This window comes from Aspergillus vadensis, assembly GCF_003184925.1.
Source record: "Aspergillus vadensis CBS 113365 unplaced genomic scaffold BO88scaffold_29, whole genome shotgun sequence".
NCBI lineage: Eukaryota > Fungi > Ascomycota > Eurotiomycetes > Eurotiales > Aspergillaceae > Aspergillus > Aspergillus vadensis.
The window spans coordinates 138,490-156,836 of NW_020292067.1; the positions used below are offsets into that span (position 1 = coordinate 138,490).

At 49.5% G+C, this 18,347-nt stretch overlaps 3 protein-coding genes and 1 non-coding gene across 4 annotated transcripts; 3 read left to right on the top strand and 1 right to left on the bottom strand.

Annotated features, from left to right (window-relative positions):
- Window positions 1-61: 61 nt before the first annotated feature.
- On the top strand, window positions 62-6,026 carry BO88DRAFT_429380 (uncharacterized protein; the record flags this gene model as incomplete). Its single annotated transcript, XM_025709147.1, has 9 exons — window positions 62-110; window positions 171-370; window positions 431-883; window positions 1,008-2,118; window positions 4,911-4,947; window positions 5,090-5,094; window positions 5,119-5,183; window positions 5,248-5,677; window positions 5,731-6,026. The coding sequence occupies 9 exons, from the start codon at window positions 62-64 to the stop codon at window positions 6,024-6,026; spliced, it is 2,646 nt and encodes an 881-aa protein (XP_025558410.1).
- A 3,575-nt stretch (window positions 6,027-9,601) lies between these two features.
- On the top strand, window positions 9,602-14,086 carry BO88DRAFT_374007 (ABC multidrug transporter; the record flags this gene model as incomplete). Its single annotated transcript, XM_025704291.1, has 1 exon — window positions 9,602-14,086. The coding sequence occupies one exon, from the start codon at window positions 9,602-9,604 to the stop codon at window positions 13,910-13,912; it is 4,311 nt and encodes a 1,436-aa protein (XP_025558411.1). The 3' UTR covers window positions 13,913-14,086.
- A 601-nt stretch (window positions 14,087-14,687) lies between these two features.
- BO88DRAFT_t242 lies at window positions 14,688-14,759 on the top strand. Its single transcript has one exon. It is a non-coding gene; the product is annotated as a tRNA-Glu (tRNA).
- Window positions 14,760-15,353: 594 nt separating this feature from the next.
- BO88DRAFT_157799 (uncharacterized protein) lies at window positions 15,354-17,031 on the bottom strand. Its single transcript, XM_025701573.1, has 4 exons — window positions 16,654-17,031; window positions 16,146-16,584; window positions 15,895-16,089; window positions 15,354-15,840 (listed from the first exon to the last, which is right to left on the bottom strand). Exons 1-4 carry the CDS (start codon window positions 16,734-16,736, stop codon window positions 15,550-15,552), a joined length of 1,008 nt encoding a protein of 335 aa, XP_025558412.1. The 5' UTR covers window positions 16,737-17,031; the 3' UTR covers window positions 15,354-15,549.
- Between the last annotated feature and the right edge of the window lie 1,316 nt (window positions 17,032-18,347).

Here is an 18,347-nt window from a genome sequence, read left to right on the forward strand (position 1 = left end):
AGCATCCGTGTTTCTCCCCGATTCCTCTCTCATCGCCACCATTACGGAATGTTCACTGGTCATGGAATCGCTCGTCTATGAGAACTCGCCTTTGGCGGACTACCTCCAGGGTGAGTTATCCCGATTGATATGTTGGGGGAGTCACAAAGTCTTATCTGGTCATACGTCAGGGGAAGGCGAACACGACCCAAACTGGCCTGTCAAGGAGACAGACCATAGCGATGATTTCTCCGACTCGACGGCTGCGGATTTTGCCCCACGAGGAGTTTCGAAGTTCCAGGAGCGTATCCGGAATAAACTACCCAAGCCCCTTGAACGGAAAGTCTCGCGACAACGGGCAGCTCTGGGTCGACTCTATGATGTCTGCACGGTATGAACACCCCACATCTTGCCTTGGTTGTGATTGTTACTAACGAACCTCTCTGCCCAGTCTGCTCTGAACTCCCGCGTTGGAAGAAGCGACAACGAAAGATTCCTGGAACAGTTCGGCTATGTCATCGTTGCGTCTCAGTTGCTGAACGAACACTCTGCGCCCTCTTACACATCAGCTGCAGATGTGATGTCGACGGCTCTTCCGGCAGACCTTCCGTCTATCTCCACAACGTTTGGTATACAAGGTGCTGTTGTCACGGCTTCGACTTCTTTCTCCGTAGCTTGGTTGTTACATTGGAGCCGGTCTCGAACATCGTCTGGTCTTAACCCTCGGAAGGTCGGAGTTTTGCTTGTTCTCGTGCCCGTAATTGGGGTTCTGTTCTATGCATTCGCCAAGCGACAGTGGCTGAAATACTTGCGCCACCAAGCTGTCGACGCAGCTGTGACTTTCATCAGCAACGCTCAAGGGTTTGACTCTGCCGCTTCCGCATCGGTTGTTTTCATACAGGAGGTTGAGCTGGTCTCAAGAGGCTACCGCATGTAAGTTGCTCTGACATCTAGCTTAGATGACAAAGATCACTAATCCTTCGAGTAGAAGCACGCCGTTGCCCCCAGTAAGCCGACTTGAAGATCAGACGCAAACGCGACGATGTCTGAGACTGCGCCGAACCGTGTCGGAGTCGTTCTATCTCATGCTAGGCCAATACATCCGCGCACAACATACCCTGCGCCCACTTACCGATGCCACCAACCTCGCCAAGTATTACGATATCTACGATATATCAGAGGAGGAGCTTATGGAAGCCGAGGCAGCGTTCGATGAGCGAGCTACCGAAGATCAATACTCTCTGCGCGCCCTTCGCACACTTTTCGGAAGGCTTTACATCGTGAGAAAGAGTATCCTCTGTTGTCTTCTCGCGCTCGGCGCGGATGGCGGCGGGTCCGATATTGCTAGATGGACCACGGCAGTTGAGCAAATGCGGGACCTGGCTCATATTACTGGCGAGAACATTCACAAGATGACCAACATCCTCAACGAGGACGATCGTAAGTGCCAATCCTCAACAGGATCCCCGCCAGGGCTAATAATCGTGCCAGGTGATGTCATCCCACCTTCTCCGCTACCAACAGCTTCGCCCAACAAGGACAATCTCCGTGCACAATACCGTAATATCAATTCACTCTCCCAGGGAATTCGTGCGCTTCACGCAAAGATGCACATCCTCAAGGAGGCATCTAGCTCTAATCTCGAGCGACCGGATGCTGGTGAATTCGAGGCGAGCCTCATGCCCCAGTATGAATCGATTGGAGCGGACATTAGAAGCCTTCTCCAGGAGTGGGAGTCGGGCAAATCCGCATTGATGAGTAGCTTGGAAAAACCCGCAAATCCGGAATTCTCGCGACCCTCGAGCTTTTTGAAAACACCCCTGTCACCCACACCCAGCCTTGGGGGTTCTACTGCAGTCGAGGGCAGCCCCGCAGACGCCCTTCGAGCGTTGACTGGCGAAAACACAGATCCCAGCATCGTCCATACACTAGATGATGAGGAGGAAATTTTTGAAGCTGTCGCTCTTCCAGCTCGGAACAAGAGGATGTCATTAACCCGAGAAGAACGAATTGCGCGAGTCAAGGAAGATAGAGCACGACAAGCAGCCGCTCGGGAGCGCACTGATGCCAATACAAACATGCTCAAGGAGCTAGAAATGGTAATCAAGCAACGACCTCGTACCACAATAGCTGCGAAACGTGTCACAAGCATTTGATTCCGCCATCATCCGACGGCATTCCTCCAACCCTATCTCCTCTACCGCCACCTCGATACCCGATTCCCTTTACCTTCCTCCTCCCCGCATATCATCACCTAAGATTTACTCTACCTCGAGCTGGAAGCCGACTCTTCCTAGCAACCTTTGCAGATTGATACCCAGAAATGTATAGAGCGGTCCGGTGTCAGCGGCGTTAAGGCAGTTTTGCATTCTATCTCAGCCCGGTTACTTATTATTACCTCTTTCCCCTGGCGGACACCCTTGGGCCTTACAATCGTTGATACTGTATATCATGTACTTTTTTCTTGATTCGTCCCTTCGTCTTCCTGTATACTCACTATGCTTGCCGAAGCAATGCTGGCGGCTTTCGCTTGATCTCGTTTGTTCTGTATCATCAGCCTTGTGTACATATCCTACATTCTAGCGTAATTATTCGTATTGAGACAGTATTCAATTATGTCTGAAGTATGATGTCTTGCTCCATTCAATCAGGTGTATTTGACAATATAGATTGTGTGATCTGCGTAGTACCACTGAAGAAACTTCAATCTTCGGTTCCTATGGCCCGACTGTAAGTCGGCCAATTCCTTGCAATCCACCGATAGTAATTCGAAAACAACATCTTAGCAGAGCCTCATGCATTGCTTTCCGCCTCCTGCAGACGGCGATATTCCTCTTTCACGATATCGCGAAGCTCGGATTCTAGCGATGGCGTAGACGGCTGCCACCCCAGCAATTGACGAGCACGGCTGGCCCGACACCGTACATTTAGCCCCCAACTAGCAGCCTCATAGCCTGCCCAATTCCGAGCGTCCTCGAAGCTGAAAGCCTCCTCTTCGGCGTTTGGGATGAATCCTTCCGCTACACAGATTTGTCCAATTGAACGGGCCAGCTCACCCCAGCAATGCTCCCCATTCTCACTGAGGTAGTATGCCTCCGGACCCCAAAGCCCATCATCTTGCTTTGAAAGGGCTTTTTCGAAAAGAAGGACATATAAACTAGTCAGATCTTGAATGTGAATATCGGTCGCGAATGAGAGGCCCCGGCCGATGATGGGAACTTTTTGGCGTTGGATGGTCAGCTTGGCTAGCTCGTATATCTGTCTGCTGCGTTGGGAGCAGGGTCCTCGGCCACGACCTAAAACGTAGCAGTAAGTCAGTTGACTCCATGCTCTTATGTGTTGGTCGTTCTTGAAACCTACCGTAAACAGTAACCGGGGATACAATAGCAGTCTTCAGGACGCCTGGACGCACTGATCCGGCCTCCAACACCGCTTTATCCACATCTCGGTGGAACGCATGGTCAGGAAAGTTGACAATCTCCTGAATGTCTTGCACATCATCATAGATCTTCTCGCCTTTCTCCCCATATATCTTGTTCTCAGTGTCTGAGAACGAGAATATCCCGGCACCACTGGTATGTAACCAATAGACAGGGCGTTCTTCGGTGTGCCCTTCTAGAGCACCCTGAGCTATTGCCTTAGCTGCTCCGAGGTGGTCAGCAGCATCAGCTGTGTCTTTCAGGCGGGTCATGTCAGCTGGTACTCTTTCCCTATGATGGATAGTATGTGACAATGAATGGATATGTCTACTAACGGATGATGATATCGGCTCTAGCACTCTCTGCTACCAGCGTCTCTGAATCATCGAGACCGCTGTGTATAATCTCGACAGTAGGATATTGCGTCTTGATCTTCTGCCCACTATCGCGGCTTCGGACCAGTAAGCGGTAGTGCAGATCTGGGTACTTGGATACAAGTACTGATAGAAGGTCGCCGCCGATGTAGCCGCTGGCTCCTGTTCTGTAGCTGTATGAGCTTCTTCTGTTGCGCGTATTCTACCAAAGTGCTTTGGTTTTTATGTGATTGACTGACATGAATACTGTGGTCATATTTAGAATATGTTTGTGTTGGAATGTTACTCCACTGTCACTATAAGAAGGAGAAAATGGATCGTTCGGACAAGTCCACAGCTGATCCTAATATTTATACGGATTCTATGGCTCCGTAGTTTGTAAGGTATGCACTATTACCCTCTGAGTTGTTCAAATGCCTGTCATCATCTCCATACTGGTTGCATTTGTAATCCAGCCATTGCCGCGGAAGAGGACTGTCATAAGGAACTCATATTCCGCATTCTCCACATGTACTCGAGACCAATTGAATATTGATATTTCAACTACTCCTCTGCAGTTCCCTGGTCATATTGCAGGGCTAGTAACATATAGCATGATCCTAGTAGATGTGACGTGATGCATTGCTGAGTTATCATTGTGACTAAGAAGTGTATTATTATAACTTTTAGCGGCTTCAAGGATTAATAGTGTGCTTAGTGGTCAGACCTACGCCGATATCAGTATCATTGAGACCCAATAACTGTTAAGCATTATTCTCTGGTAAATAATCACTCATGACCTGCAGACTGCGCACGATCATAGCGTGGTATGCCCATATGAACTTATGCGAACTGTTATAGTAGTGCCTGCCTAGCAGAAAGCATACTTCACCATCCTGTAGGCCTCTGGCTATATCGAAACAATTTCCTATATTCCATAGAGATGTTTCAGTTGCAGGATTTGTCATCAGTGGTAGTGACGCTGCTTCGTGACGGGTGCGGTATAGCCCAGCCTCAGGCAGCAGCAGACTAACCCCAAAGGGTGATATCAGCCTAAGGAATGACGCGACTGGGACGCGTGCCTCCCCACTAATGAAACCCTCGAACGCGAATTCGCTGCACTTTCAGGTCCCTCAATAAATTCACCCCAACCTGAAAGACACGCCGCTATCCTTCCTACGCACTCAATTCCTTCTGTCAGTTCTTTACGACTTTCAATTTTCACGATCCTGCTTTCACCTGCTAACCACTACCTAATTAACTCAGCCTCTCCTCATCTTCCTCTTTTCCTTCTCATTAGCTTCTCACCGTACTCACATACCACCATCACATCAAAAGTGAGCGTCACAAGCTTCAACTGGTTCAAGATTGTATGCTAACAACTATTTCAGTGCTTGAAGCTCGCCTAGAACAAGCCAGTCTCCTGAAGCGCGTGAGTAACTCTTGATCATACTGTTGCATGTCATTGCTTGATTGCTGACATTCGGTTTCTTCAGGTCGTCGACGCCATCAAGGATCTGGTCCAAGACTGCAACTTCGACTGCAATGACTCCGGTATCTCACTTCAGGCTATGGACAACTCCCATGTCGCTCTCGTCTCCATGATGCTCAAAGCCGAGGGGTTCTCCCCCTACCGTTGCGACCGTAACATTGCCCTCGGTATCAACCTGGTCTCCCTGACCAAGGTCCTGCGTGCCGCCCAAAACGAAGACATCCTCACTCTCAAGGCTGAGGACTCTCCCGATGCCGTCAACCTGATGTTCGAAAGTGCTGAGACGGATAGACTTAGCGAGTATGATATCAAGTTGATGGACATTGACCAGGAGCACCTGGCCATCCCGGAGACAGAGTACGCTGCTACGGTAGAGATGCCGGCAGCAGAGTTCCAGCGTATCTGCAGGGATCTGAATGCTCTCTCTGAGTCTGGTATGTTCTTCTCGTTGGCAATGGGTGTGATTCGCGACTAATTTCTCTCCCAGTTGTCATTGAGGCCACGAAGGAGGGTGTCAAATTCTCCTGCCAGGGTGACATTGGCAGTGGCTCCGTCACCGTCCGTCAGCACACCAACGTCGAGAACCCCGCACAGAACGTCTCCATCTCCCTCACCGAACCCGTCGCCCTCACTTTCTCCCTCAAGTACCTCGTCAACTTCTGCAAGGCCACCAACCTGTCGAACAAGGTCACCCTGTGCCTGTCGCAGGAGGTGCCCCTCCTTGTTGAGTATGGCCTTGGTAGCGGTCACTTGAGATTCTACCTGGCTCCTAAGGTACGATGATTCCTCGTTGATATTATTGAGAGTTATACTGACTTATAATGTCTAGATTGGCGATGAGGAGTAAGTGGACATACATGCGAGATCATAATGACGAGTGGGAGCAACATGGAGGCAACGATTTCTCTTTCTTTTCTTTTCAACTTCTAATGTTCGGAAAATATCCTGAATGTTCTCGGGGGCCTGTGTTCATTTTTGTTTCTATAATATCCAGCTAGATGCTAAGCGACCAACGTGTTCAAAGTCCAATTGGTTACGATAATTCTGTCCCGTCTCTCTACATGTCATATATGAAGTACGAAGCAGTGGATTTGTGCAATGAGGCTGCATTCTCAACAAACGTATATAACTATCCTGCAATAGCAGCTTAAACACAATCCCATAACACATCTCTTCCTCAACCTTACAGTATATCCCCAACCCCCCTAGGTCGTCAAGAACCTAAGGGACCCATACAGGTCCCCAAACCCAACAATTAGCCGGGGAAAAACAAGTCCTTTCCAGTTCTCTAACCGCGAAGGCACAAGATTTCATAAAGATAGGGGATCCAACTAACCTCAGAAAAAAAGAAGTGAAGCGCCACCCCCACCAGAATAATCGGAATCGAATGATACCAATCCCATCCTCCCCTAACCCACCCCCTTAAGGGTAGTGAGCGAGGGGGAACAGGAAACGGCATGCTGCGTATTGCACTAAAGTGTCGCACACCCGGTCAAAAGTTGCCGAGTGCACACACAATCTTCGCAACGACTCTCCCATGGGGAAAAAGAGAAAGAGAAAGAAATGCAAGAGCGAACCCTTACACTCCCTTCCTTTCTCCCCCCGATGTTTCTGATGCCAATTGCAGGTGTGTGCAAGGATGTCACACCAGGCCCTTGAGGGCAGTACCGGCCATTTAAGAAATGATTCATTTTCCAAATGGCGGGTGCATAGGGTGAAGATTCCTCCGAATTTCTCATTTGCAAGGGGGTTTCGGGTGATTTCTCCCGAGAGGGGAAATCAGAGCCGAGGACAGGAAGACCTGGAGGTCTTCTTGTCGTGTGTAGCAAAGAAACGCAGCATTGGTGGGGATGGCGCTTAGGGGAGAAGAAGAGAAGGTGAGTCAAGCTTAGCTGTCGTGGGTTTTTTTTATGGTGCGATGTGCTGGTGGTGGGCTTGACCGCTTACTGGATTTGGTGGGCTGGGGGAGTACGGGGGTGTGTTTGTTTGTATTGTTTGTTTGGGGTTGTGGATGAAACTGTTTCTACTGTACATCTGACTTTCTTGTGAATTCATCTGGGACTTCAAAATCTTAGGCATGCCTTTTACTTAGTGGCTGGTATTGCTTATTTTTTGTGCGATACATCTTCTGGAATATTTCCGGCGTTGCAGTTGCCTTGGCTGCATCTGTCTACATGGCTAACCTGTCGGAAAGAGCTGTCAGGATTTACTCTCTACCATAAATCCTACAACGCTGATTTAGCTTGCGTATCATGTCGGGCTCTGGTCCTGCTCTGAACCTTAAAACCCACTTTGTGTCACCCTGATGTCGTGAAGCAGCTACTCAATCTCAGAGCCCTTCAGCGCCGGCCATTCTGCACAAAGCCTTATTCACCTGAACGATTCATAGATACTTCCTTTTCTTCTACTCCTTACTGAGACATTTTTGAGCCAAGCGATGGCTGCACTGCATCATTTCTATGCGTGTCAGATCACAATCATAACCGCGTTCAGTAAAGCTTGCGATACTAATCTCTAGCATGGCTCGGAATCACCCCATCAAGCTCAAGAGCCCTGTGTTGCGGGTCCAGTGCATACGCTGCCTGCTGCCTGAGATCTGCGATGTGATGTCTGGAAAATGCTAAGCTCCAGTACCAAGCAACAGAAACAGTAACACTACATTTCCGAAGGCCCACATGTTCGAGTTCGAGTTCGCCACGTCCAACTTGGCTGTCTACCAAGACACGCTTCGGTCTCAAGACATCCTCGAGGCTAAAGAAACTTCATTCTGATACACCTTGCTCTGTTTGGAAAGACTTCGGTCGCGGGATGAGTTGTAAAAACCCTTCGATGGCGGTATTCCTTCCTCCATCCGAGCGTTGTGAGCAGGGGAGTCCGTTCTTCGCCTCCAACCACCTCCAATGAGGGCCACTACATAATAAGCAACTGTTTCCTGGCATAATTGGCTGCATAGGGAACAAACGCTTTTCATTCTTCGTTTCAGAAGAAGAGACATCATTATACTTTGATTGCTACGGGTTACGGAGTAGACACGTCACAATCGCCCGGGAGCAATTTACGGAAGCAACAACATGCAGCAAGGAGACTTGGAGATCGAACAAAGGAATTAGTATACGGAGTCTCCGTACACAGTACAGTCTTCTGAAATGTAAGCTTCACCGCAAGGTGCTAGTTGTTCAGTTTCTCATGCGTGGGGCGGCATTCTAAGAAACCACGATGGTCCGTATCCACACTGAAGTGCTAGCATGGCTGCCCTTTAGATTTCCCGGCGAAACCAGAGCCACGGAGTATCTTTGGTGCTGAGTTTGAGCCCAAATGGATACCAGATCCGGGATTGATAGTTGATCACCGGCGCGTCGGAGGACCGATCAGCCGTGACCGAGTCGGTCGTTTGGGCGTCGCGTCCCGTCAATATTTCCCTTCCTTGCTCTCATCCAGTAGGCCATGGAACATTTCCGGGATAGGGCAATTATAGGAAGTCGCAAGTTGACGTGTTTCGTGGCTGGATTGCTTTTGCTGGCCCCTCCCATCAGTCACGTAATTCCGCCCGAGCAGGCAAAACAGGCGAGTAGCAGTTTTTCCGGTCCCTCCTTCAATGGCTGTTTGCCCTAACGGAGTAAACCTGCAGCCGGTTCATGCATCCATCGACGGGATCATCACCTCCATCTTCCGGCTAGGTCATTTCTATGGTCCAACTATGAGATTCAGTGTCCAGCTCCACACAAATGCAGCTACATACGTGCCACAAGTCACCATCAACAGCCTCGCCACATACAGCCCAGCACCGACACACATTGAGCTGCTAAGAACAATGGCTTTTTTTTTAATTCAGCCAGTCAGAATCGTCAATGACAAGGCTGAAGGTGGTCCACCCGGTGTGGCCTGAAGCGATCGACTATGTGTAATAATAGCGACGATCAATCCACGCTCTAGTTGGGGCTTATTGTTGCGCTAGCTGCTGCAGGCCGCAGTTAGGGCCGCCTAGATCATGCATCCCAAAGGAGCAGGCCGCCCGGCCGTGCTTGACTGCATAGACATGGCTGATGGCTAAAATAATTCTAGAAACAAGGCATAAGTGTGCACTAATGCGGATGAAGGGAGTGAGATCTGATATATTATTGGAAAAATGGCTGGACACGAAGCGGGGCGATCGCTTCCTAACCTTAACACTCGAAATTGGCCCTTCTATAGTTTGCCCTGTGGGCTTTACTGATTAGGTGTATCCCATACATACGGGACCTTCTCTCCAACCCTTATCTCTTACAGAATTCCGCTTCCCTCTCGTTGCCGGTTTGCCTCTCGCTTGGTGACCTGAACGCTCTCGAAACGGGTCCATCTAGGAACCCTCAACTGGCACCATGGACGAAAAGGACGCCAGCGCTCACGACCCGTACCCATCGGATAAGGAGCAGACCCCATCATCGGACGAGGAGAAACAAGAGCTTCACAATTTGACAAGAATCGCCTCCAGCCGAACCGGTCGAAGGATTTCCCAAGCTGCTACGATCATTGAAAAGGATGACCCCCGTTTGGATCCCGCCAATCCGGCGTTCGATCAACGTCTCTGGGCAAAGCTCGTCTTAAGGGCCCTAAACCAGTCAGGCATTGTACAGCAGACGCAGGGTGTTGTTTTTTCTAATCTTTGCGTGTCTGGATCAGGCTCAGCATTACAGATTCAGAAGACTATTGCTACGCAGTTGGCAGCTCCCTTCCGCGCTGCCGCGCATGCGCTTTCAAGACGAGCGTCCCCTCCACCAAGGCAAATTCTCCACAACTTCGATGGCTTCCTCCAGAGTGGAGAGCTCCTGCTCGTTCTCGGTCGCCCTGGGAGTGGATGTTCAACATTCCTGAAAACCCTTTGTGGCCACCTAGGTGGTCTGACGCTCGAACCTCAGAGTACCATTCATTACCAAGGCATCGAATATGAGGATATGATCAAGCATCACCGTGGAGAGGTAGCTTACAACAAGGAAGTCGATCAACACTTTCCACACCTTACCGTTGGTCAAACACTTTCATTCGCAGCGCATGCGCGGACCCCCCAGAAACGAATCGACGGCTTGACACGCTCCGAATATGTGGATACCCTCACGCAGGTTGTCTTGGCTGTGTTTGGCCTCTTACACACCTACCACACCAAGGTAGGGGACAACTTTGTGCGAGGAGTTAGCGGTGGTGAGCGGAAGAGGGTCAGTATTGCCGAGATGTTCGTCTCAAGGTGTCGTATCGGAGCTTGGGATAACAGCACACGAGGTCTCGATGCATCGTCTGCTCTAAAATTTGTCAGGGCATTACGTCTTTCTGCCGACATGGGTCGATCGTGTCATGCTATCGCTGCATATCAAGCTTCTCAGTCGATGTATGATCTCGTCGACAAAGTAGTCGTCCTCTACGAAGGTCGCGAGATCTACTTCGGTAGCCGCGATCGTGCAGTACCTTACTTCGAGGAAATGGGCTGGGAACTACCAGATCGTCAGGTCAGCGGCGACTTCCTGACTTCAGTTACTAATCCAGGCGAACGGAAGGCCCGTCCTGACATGGTGGACAAGGTGCCACGCACGGCAAAGGAGTTCGAGGAATATTGGAAGCGAAGCCCCGAATATAAGGAGCTCTGCGGTCAGATAGAGGAGTATCAACGCGCTCATCCACCGGATTCAGACGAGGCCAAAGCATTCAAGGCCAACCATGAACAGCAGCAGGCCCGCCATACTCGGCCACGCAGTCCATATCTGCTCTCTGTTCCGATGCAAGTCCGTCTCTGCCTGCGCCGGGCTTTTCAGCGACTACGAAACGACCTACCAACCGTGATCGTTACGGTAGTGACACAACCCATCTTGGGATTGGTGATAGGCTCGATTTTCTTCAACTCTGCGCCCACCACCGCCACATTCTTTCAGAAAGGGGCTGTGCTATACTTTGCTGTGCTTTTTAATGCCTTGATCGCACTCAACGAGATTATTCAACTATATAGCCAGAGGCCCATCGCTGTGAAGCAAGCGGGTTATGCGTTTGTCCATCCCTTTGCTGAGGCCTTGGCCAGTTGGATCATGGATCTGCCTATCAAATTCACACGGGGTACTCTCTTTTGTGTGATTCTTTATCTGATGTCCAACCTTCGACGAGAACCATCGCAGTTCTTCATTTGCTACATGTTTCTGTTGACTTCTGTCTTGACGATGTCCGGGATTTTCCGTAGCTTAGCTGCAGCTACAAGGACAAGCGCGCAGGCAATGGCAATGGCTGGTGTTTGTATCTTGAGCATTGTGGTATATACTGGCTTCGTGTTGCCGCAACCATACATGCACCCGTGGCTTTCGTGGATCCGCTGGGTTAACCCAATTTACTATGTCTATGAGGCCTTATTAGCGAATGAGTTCCATGGCAGGAACTTTGAATGCGCATCGGTGATCCCAAGCTATGCTGTTGGCTCATCCTTCATCTGTTCAACCGTGGGTGCCGTCGCAGGAGAGCGGTTCGTCTCCGGGGACGCTTATGTGGAGCAGAGCTACCAATACTACTACAGCCATGTTTGGCGGAATTACGGTATTCTCGTCGCCTACCTGGTATTATTCACCGGCCTCTATTTGTTTCTTTCCGAGTACAATTCGGGTGAGACATCCAAAGCAGAAACCCTGGTTTTCCGGTCTGGTCATGTTCCACAATATCTGCTATCCTCTGATGGGATCGAAGATGGAGAAGCGCCCCCAGACAAGCCCGAAGTGCGGGACCAAGTGGATGCCATTAAACTTCCTCAGCAAACAGATATCCTTTCATGGAAGGGCCTCAACTATGATATACCCGTCAAAGATGGTACCCGGCGACTTCTCGATAACGTGAATGGATGGGTCAAGCCAGGCACCTTGACCGCGCTGATGGGGGTTTCTGGAGCCGGAAAAACTACGCTTTTGGATGTCCTCGCCCAGAGGGTATCTATTGGCGTTGTTACCGGCGATGTTTTGGTGAATGGAAGAGCTTTGAAGGCCAATTTTCCACGAGAAACCGGATATGTTCAACAGCAGGATCTTCATATGGAGACAACTACGGTACGCGAGGCCCTCCGCTTCAGTGCCATGCTCCGTCAGCCCGCATCAGTATCTGAAAAGGAGAAGTACGAATATGTCGAAGAGGTCATCAAAGTTCTACGCATGCAAGACTTTGCGGAGGCTGTTGTGGGCTCTCTGGGAGAGGGCTTGAACGTGGAGCAGAGAAAGTTGCTGAGTATTGGTGTTGAACTTGCTGCGAAACCGACATTATTGATATTTCTCGACGAGCCGACCAGTGGTCTAGACTCACAGAGTTCCTGGACAATCTGCGCGCTCCTGAGAAGGCTTGCCGATCACGGTCAGGCAGTCCTTGCCACCATCCATCAACCGAGTGCTCTGCTGTTCCAGACCTTCGATCGCTTGTTGTTCCTAGCTAAAGGAGGCAAAACTGTCTACTTTGGTGATATTGGAGACCAATCCCGCATACTTTTGGAATACTTTGAGCGCTGCGGTGCTAGGCCCTGCGGGGACATGGAAAATCCGGCGGAGTACATTCTTGAGATTGTCGCGGGGGAAGCATCGGAAGGCATTGACTGGGTTCAGAGATGGAACGATAGCCCTGAGCGCAAGGAGGTCCTCGCAGAGCTCGAACGTCTTCAGGATCCGCAACAACAGCCTGAGCCACGAGCCCGGGATGGCGATAGCAGCAATATGGAATTTGCTATGCCTTTCACTAGCCAACTCTACCACGTCATGAAACGTGCGTTTCAGCAGTACTACCGCCAACCGGAATATGTGTTTGCAAAGTACTCGTTGGGTATAGCGTGTGGATTGTTCATCGGTTTCTCCTTCTACAAAGCGAACAACACTCAACAGGGTTTCCAGTGTGCTCTCTTCAGTGTCTTCCTCCTGGCCACGGTTTTCACGACCCTCGTCAATCAGATCACGCCCAGATTCGTTGCGCAGCGGGCGCTATATGAAGTTCGAGAACGGCCATCCAGGGTCTACTCGTGGAAAGTATTCATTCTCTCAAACGTCTTTGTCGAGATCCCCTACCACTTTGTTCTGGGGGTTTGCGTTTGGGCATCGTTTTACTGGGCTGTGATGGGCACGGGTCAAGATGCCGAGCGACACGTCCTTGCCCTTCTCTACATCGTCCAATTCTATCTGTATGTGGCCAGCATGGCTCACTTCGTGATAGCTGCGATCCCCCAGGCACCGGTGGCAGGCATATTGGCCGTTCTCATGTTCGCATTTGCGTTCATCTTCAATGGTATGCTGCAACCACCCGGAGACCTACCCGGATTCTGGATTTTCATGTACCGTGTCTCCCCTTTCACGTACTACACGGCCGGTGTTGGCAGTTCAATCCTCCATGGCCGCCCAGTGGAGTGCAGTACTTCCGAGCTCAGTGTTTTCGACCCCCCATCCAACTACACCTGTGGACAATACATGCAGAAGTATGTCGAAGCCGCCGGAGGCCAGGTGTACAATCCAAACGCCACCTCTGCCTGCGAGTACTGCTCCATGACTATAGCCGATGAGTATCTTGCTCTTCGGTGGGTCTATTGGAAAGACCGCTGGCGCGACTACGGAATTTTCTGGTGCTATTTCGTATTCAACATTGCCGGTGCCGTCACGTTGTACTATGTCTTCCGAGTGAAGAAGTGGGGAAAGGGGAAATAAAATAACCAACTGACATTCTTTTTTCGAATATATCGACCGACTGCTCTATATATACGTTCACTGCTTTATGCATATAGCTGGTTTCGGTTCTTACTACTTCTACCTGTTAATACTCGTTTCTTTTTATACATATATTTCTGCTGCTCGAGCGAAATTGTTGATAGCCACATCGCCTACTATATAGTTGGATCAATCATATGAGCGACTTCTTTTCCTTTTTTTTTAATGCAACCCTTTAAATGATCCACTGTCCAATTTGGAATAGAATTAAGTAGTAGTAGTAGTAACGAGGAAGTAAATAGTTTCCGGGTATACCTCGCGTCCTACGCACCTAGGTCAAACAATCCCTTACTCCCTCCCTTCCACCCATCTATTGTTCCCATTATATCACGCTCAGATGCTCTACTACCGATAATAGCTACTTAACAGCTAAGTACCCAGATAAACACACAATAAGGTCCTCCCTGCCACCACCACATGTAAGTTTATTGAACTATACCTCATTGTAAAACGATAAGTACTCCCTCTCTCCCTGCTGCTTTGTTTCCCCCCCCTCACGCCAGTTCCTTTCGAATGTTCTACTCCCAATAATTATTAATTATTCTATTCACAGAACTTTCCATCGTGAGCCTGCTTGACCCATACTAGGATGGTTGTTGTTGTTGTTGTGACTCAGAGTAGTAGTAGTAGTAGTAGAACCTGTGTGTGGTGGAGAGGAAGGCTAAATTTGTCTGTCCTACTTAGAATATAAGATTAACCCGTTCTTCAACAATAATCCGATGTGGTGTAACGGCTAACATCGCCGTCTTTCACACGGCAGCTCGGGGTTCGATTCCCCGCATCGGAGATATCTTTTTCGTCATCTTTTTTTTTCTTTCATTCTTTATATTTTCAAATTTGGAATAAATAGAGGAGATAAATTATCGGGTTTCCTTTCACTCGGTCTTTTTGTCTGTGTACACATAGTAGCTTCTTACTGTCTCGCCCGACTGTCCGGTGCTCTGCTGTTGGTTCAGTCATCTGTCTGTCTGTGAATTTCTCATCGATTATGAATGAGTGTAGGACATTAGGCTGGTTTGAGTAGTGTCTTTTGATTATCTCCAAGCAACAAGGCAAATTAATAACTACAGTACATAATGCAAAGTCGTGATATTCACATAATCGGGGGGGGGGGGGTAGAGATATGTAGATATAAGGGGGGAAATGATGATCAAAACGGAAATAATAGGGAAATAAGAATTTCATCAATGAGACGCGACACGGCGCGTCATTGAGTAAGAGCGTGATGCGGGGGTAGGATGAACAGCCACTTCAGACAAAACTCCGAGGAAATCAACAAGGAAAGACAGTCGAAGGTTCGTAAGAAAAACCGAGCAACGCAGTAGGAGGTATCATATGGTAAATCCCGGAAACACGCCCAATCTCAGTATCCAAGCAGTAGTTCCACCTACTGGCGGACTATTTGCACAACTCGCTAACCTTTAAAAACGATATATCGCTCCATGAATAAATGTGCAGTGGTTAGAAATGTGGAAAAGAAAAAAGTCCCCCGATTTGCAGGTTTGCTGTTATTTTTAGTCTTCCTCTTTTTTTTGTCGTTTTAATGTGTTTGGTTCATAACGTGGGGCTGAAGTCGCTCAGTCAATCATCATGCGATTCGGCACCTGGCCCGAGATGTTGGAAGACAACTCAGTTGTCTTCTCGTCCTTATCGCGGGACTTCTTCTTATGCACGTGCTGCTTCAGACCCTTGTGGAAATTGTGCATGCAAATGCAGGCGTTGATGATCGTCAAAACGATCAAAAGAAGTGTGATCACAGCGAAGAATGTCAGAGACCGCCGGGCGGGCAGGTACTCTTGATATGTTTGAGGCTGGTACATGCGGACCAGCTTGAACAGGAAGTAGGCCATAGCCGCGAAGTATAGAAGCTGCGATACCAGTTAGAAGATATTCAGACCCAGTGAAGGGATACTATAACGTACAATGACGATAATCATTCCGATCGAGCTCTCTCGCTTGACGAAGATCGCAGCGCAAATAAGAATGAGGATTGTAACGGGGATGGCAGCCGTTGTGAGAGCGAATTCAACATCCGTCTTGTTCGTCACAATGACAAGGAACTGGACCGTGAAACCAAGGAAGAAGAAGAAATCGAACTTCAGCAGAGCGATATAGATCTAGAAAGCTTGTTAGTTAGGTCCGGGTCCCCACTTCGGCGGGCATGCAAAAGTACCTGATACGTAAGATACCGGCGCTTCATTCGCAGATCGGCGCTGATATGCTTGTAGATCGACCATGCAAATTCATCGTAGAGCTTCCACGCGATAATCATCATCAGGATAGAGCCCATGGCAACGACGCACGGAATGATAATCAGAAAAGGCTCTGTTTCTCCCCACACGTCTATCGTGATGGCGCTTTCGGCCACAAGCATTTCGATGGAGTCCTTGATCTGCTGGACTTGCACCGCTCCGTAAATCAGGAGACCGAGGTTGCACACGCACAGACCGATGACTTGGATGGTATTCTTGAGACGTAGAGCATCGTAGACGAGGATCAACTCATATATAAAACCGAAACAGTAGAGTGCCAAGAAGGTTGTTACTGTCTTTGATGCAGTCGAGACTTCACCTTTGGGAAACAGTTGGATCTGGAAGTTTGCGAAGACATAACTATTCGTGCGGTAGTCAGCATAAGCACTCGGAAAGATTCAAATCAATGGTTATGAAGGCCGCACTTACGACTCGAGGGCAAGGGTAATGATGGTCTGGACGAGGGTAACAATGCAAAAGGACCAAGTCCAGAGCGAATTTGGCCGATACATCCTGTGTCGCTTTGGAGGATTCGGAGGAACATTCGTATACCCTTCTCGGGCACGGAAACCGCGTCTGAAAGATGGATCGAAAGTGCCCCCGAGCAGGGAGGCCCGCGAATTGTGGGAATAAATCTTGACGAAGTGCTCCGTTACGGAGCTGGTGTCCGTCGGAGGCTCAGGATCGGGATACAATATGACGGTTCGACCACCCGACGGCCGCGAAGATTATGGCAGAGGCAGAGGATCAAGGATACAGATTCGCGAAGCGGGGAGGTGACAACCCCGAACTGTGTGGGTTGCGGCCGAGGCCTTGTTTTTGAGGTTGTCAGGAGAGGGATTTCAGGAGGTCGGGATTCTCGAAGATGACGGGTTCTGAGAGGACGACGACGACCACTTGACGACAAGCGTATAAGCCACACCAAGCCACACTCAAGACGGGCTAACGGGGCGAGCGGAGGGAATCTTCGCCCGACGACTGGCTCGCTGCAGGGTGAAGGAGGAGGATAAGAAAGTCTCGGGGGGGATGCCGTAGGATTGTTAAGCCGTGGTGCGAACTGTCGTGTGTTACCCTTGGGCGGGGAGGCTCAGTCCGATGATCGATGGTTCGGGATTGGAGGGAGGTCTGTTGGCGTAAGGCTGAGCACCTGCGGACTCAAAACCAAGGCCCAGTGTCAGTCGGAGAGGGCAATAGGGAGGAGAGAGAGAGAGACTGAGGGAGGGAGAAAAAGAAAGAAAAGGAATAAGGAGAAAAATGCTGTAAAAGGTGAAAGGGGAAGAAAAAACGAGTGTCGGGGGGGAAGGAGGAAGTATGAATGTGAGAGGTGGAAAAGAAAGGCTGGGAGAAGAACGATGAAAGATGATGAGTGGAATGGGGGAGAGAGAGGGAAAACCGGAGGCTGCTGTCAAGCTAAGCCCGAGATGTGAATAGTAGTGAACCAACTGACAGAACAAGACAATTCCAAACGGATTGATTACTCACGCACTTTTTTGGAGGGAAAGAGGAGGAGGAGGAGGAGGGGGCTGCTTTCCGGTCGGGGGAGGCGTATGTGGCATCCAGGGTTCAGCTGGAAAGTCCAGACGCAGCAATGGAAGGGAAAAAAGCGGGAAAAGGCAAGTGAGTGATGATCACAAAAATCAGAGGAGGGTTGGACGATGCTCAAGACTAGACCAAACCCACACCTTACATGACAACCCAGGTTTAGTCGCAGTCAAGCATATAAGCGACGGTTTGACGGCAGAACAAGTTGCGTTGGGGTTCACCCAAAGGTGCCAGATTCCGTCCGTCCTGGGCCCCAATTTTCTTCTTCTAATTTTATGATGGGTTTTATCATGGCGTTCGGCTTATACACGGGATTAGTCTATCCTCCCAATGAGCCAAGAAGCTTTTAATCTACCCACGGTAATTACGGGAGCACCTGGAACCATTCATGGGAATGACTACTCTTCTTCCTCAGTACTGAAGATGGAAAGAATATCTTCTTCGGCTTGCTTTTGCTGTGGCTGATTATCCTCCCTGTTCCTTTTCCCTCTCCTGGGCACTGACTGCTTCTGCTTACGGAGGAGCGATGAGTGTTTTGTTGTGGTGATAAATTAAATCCTTCAATTCGGTGTTGTTGTTGA

Excerpts from the sequence above, each read along its gene's own strand:
- BO88DRAFT_157799 (XM_025701573.1), bottom strand. The coding sequence starts at position 16,736 with ATGTATCGGCCAAATTCGCTCTGGACTTGGTCCTTTTGCATTGTTACC. Across the intron at positions 16,090-16,145 it reads GCCGGTATCTTACGTATCAG|ATCTATATCGCTCTGCTGAA; the intron begins GTACTTTTGCAT and ends CAAGCTTTCTAG. Across the intron at positions 15,841-15,894 it reads TCGGAATGATTATCGTCATT|CTTCTATACTTCGCGGCTAT; the intron begins GTACGTTATAGT and ends CTGGTATCGCAG.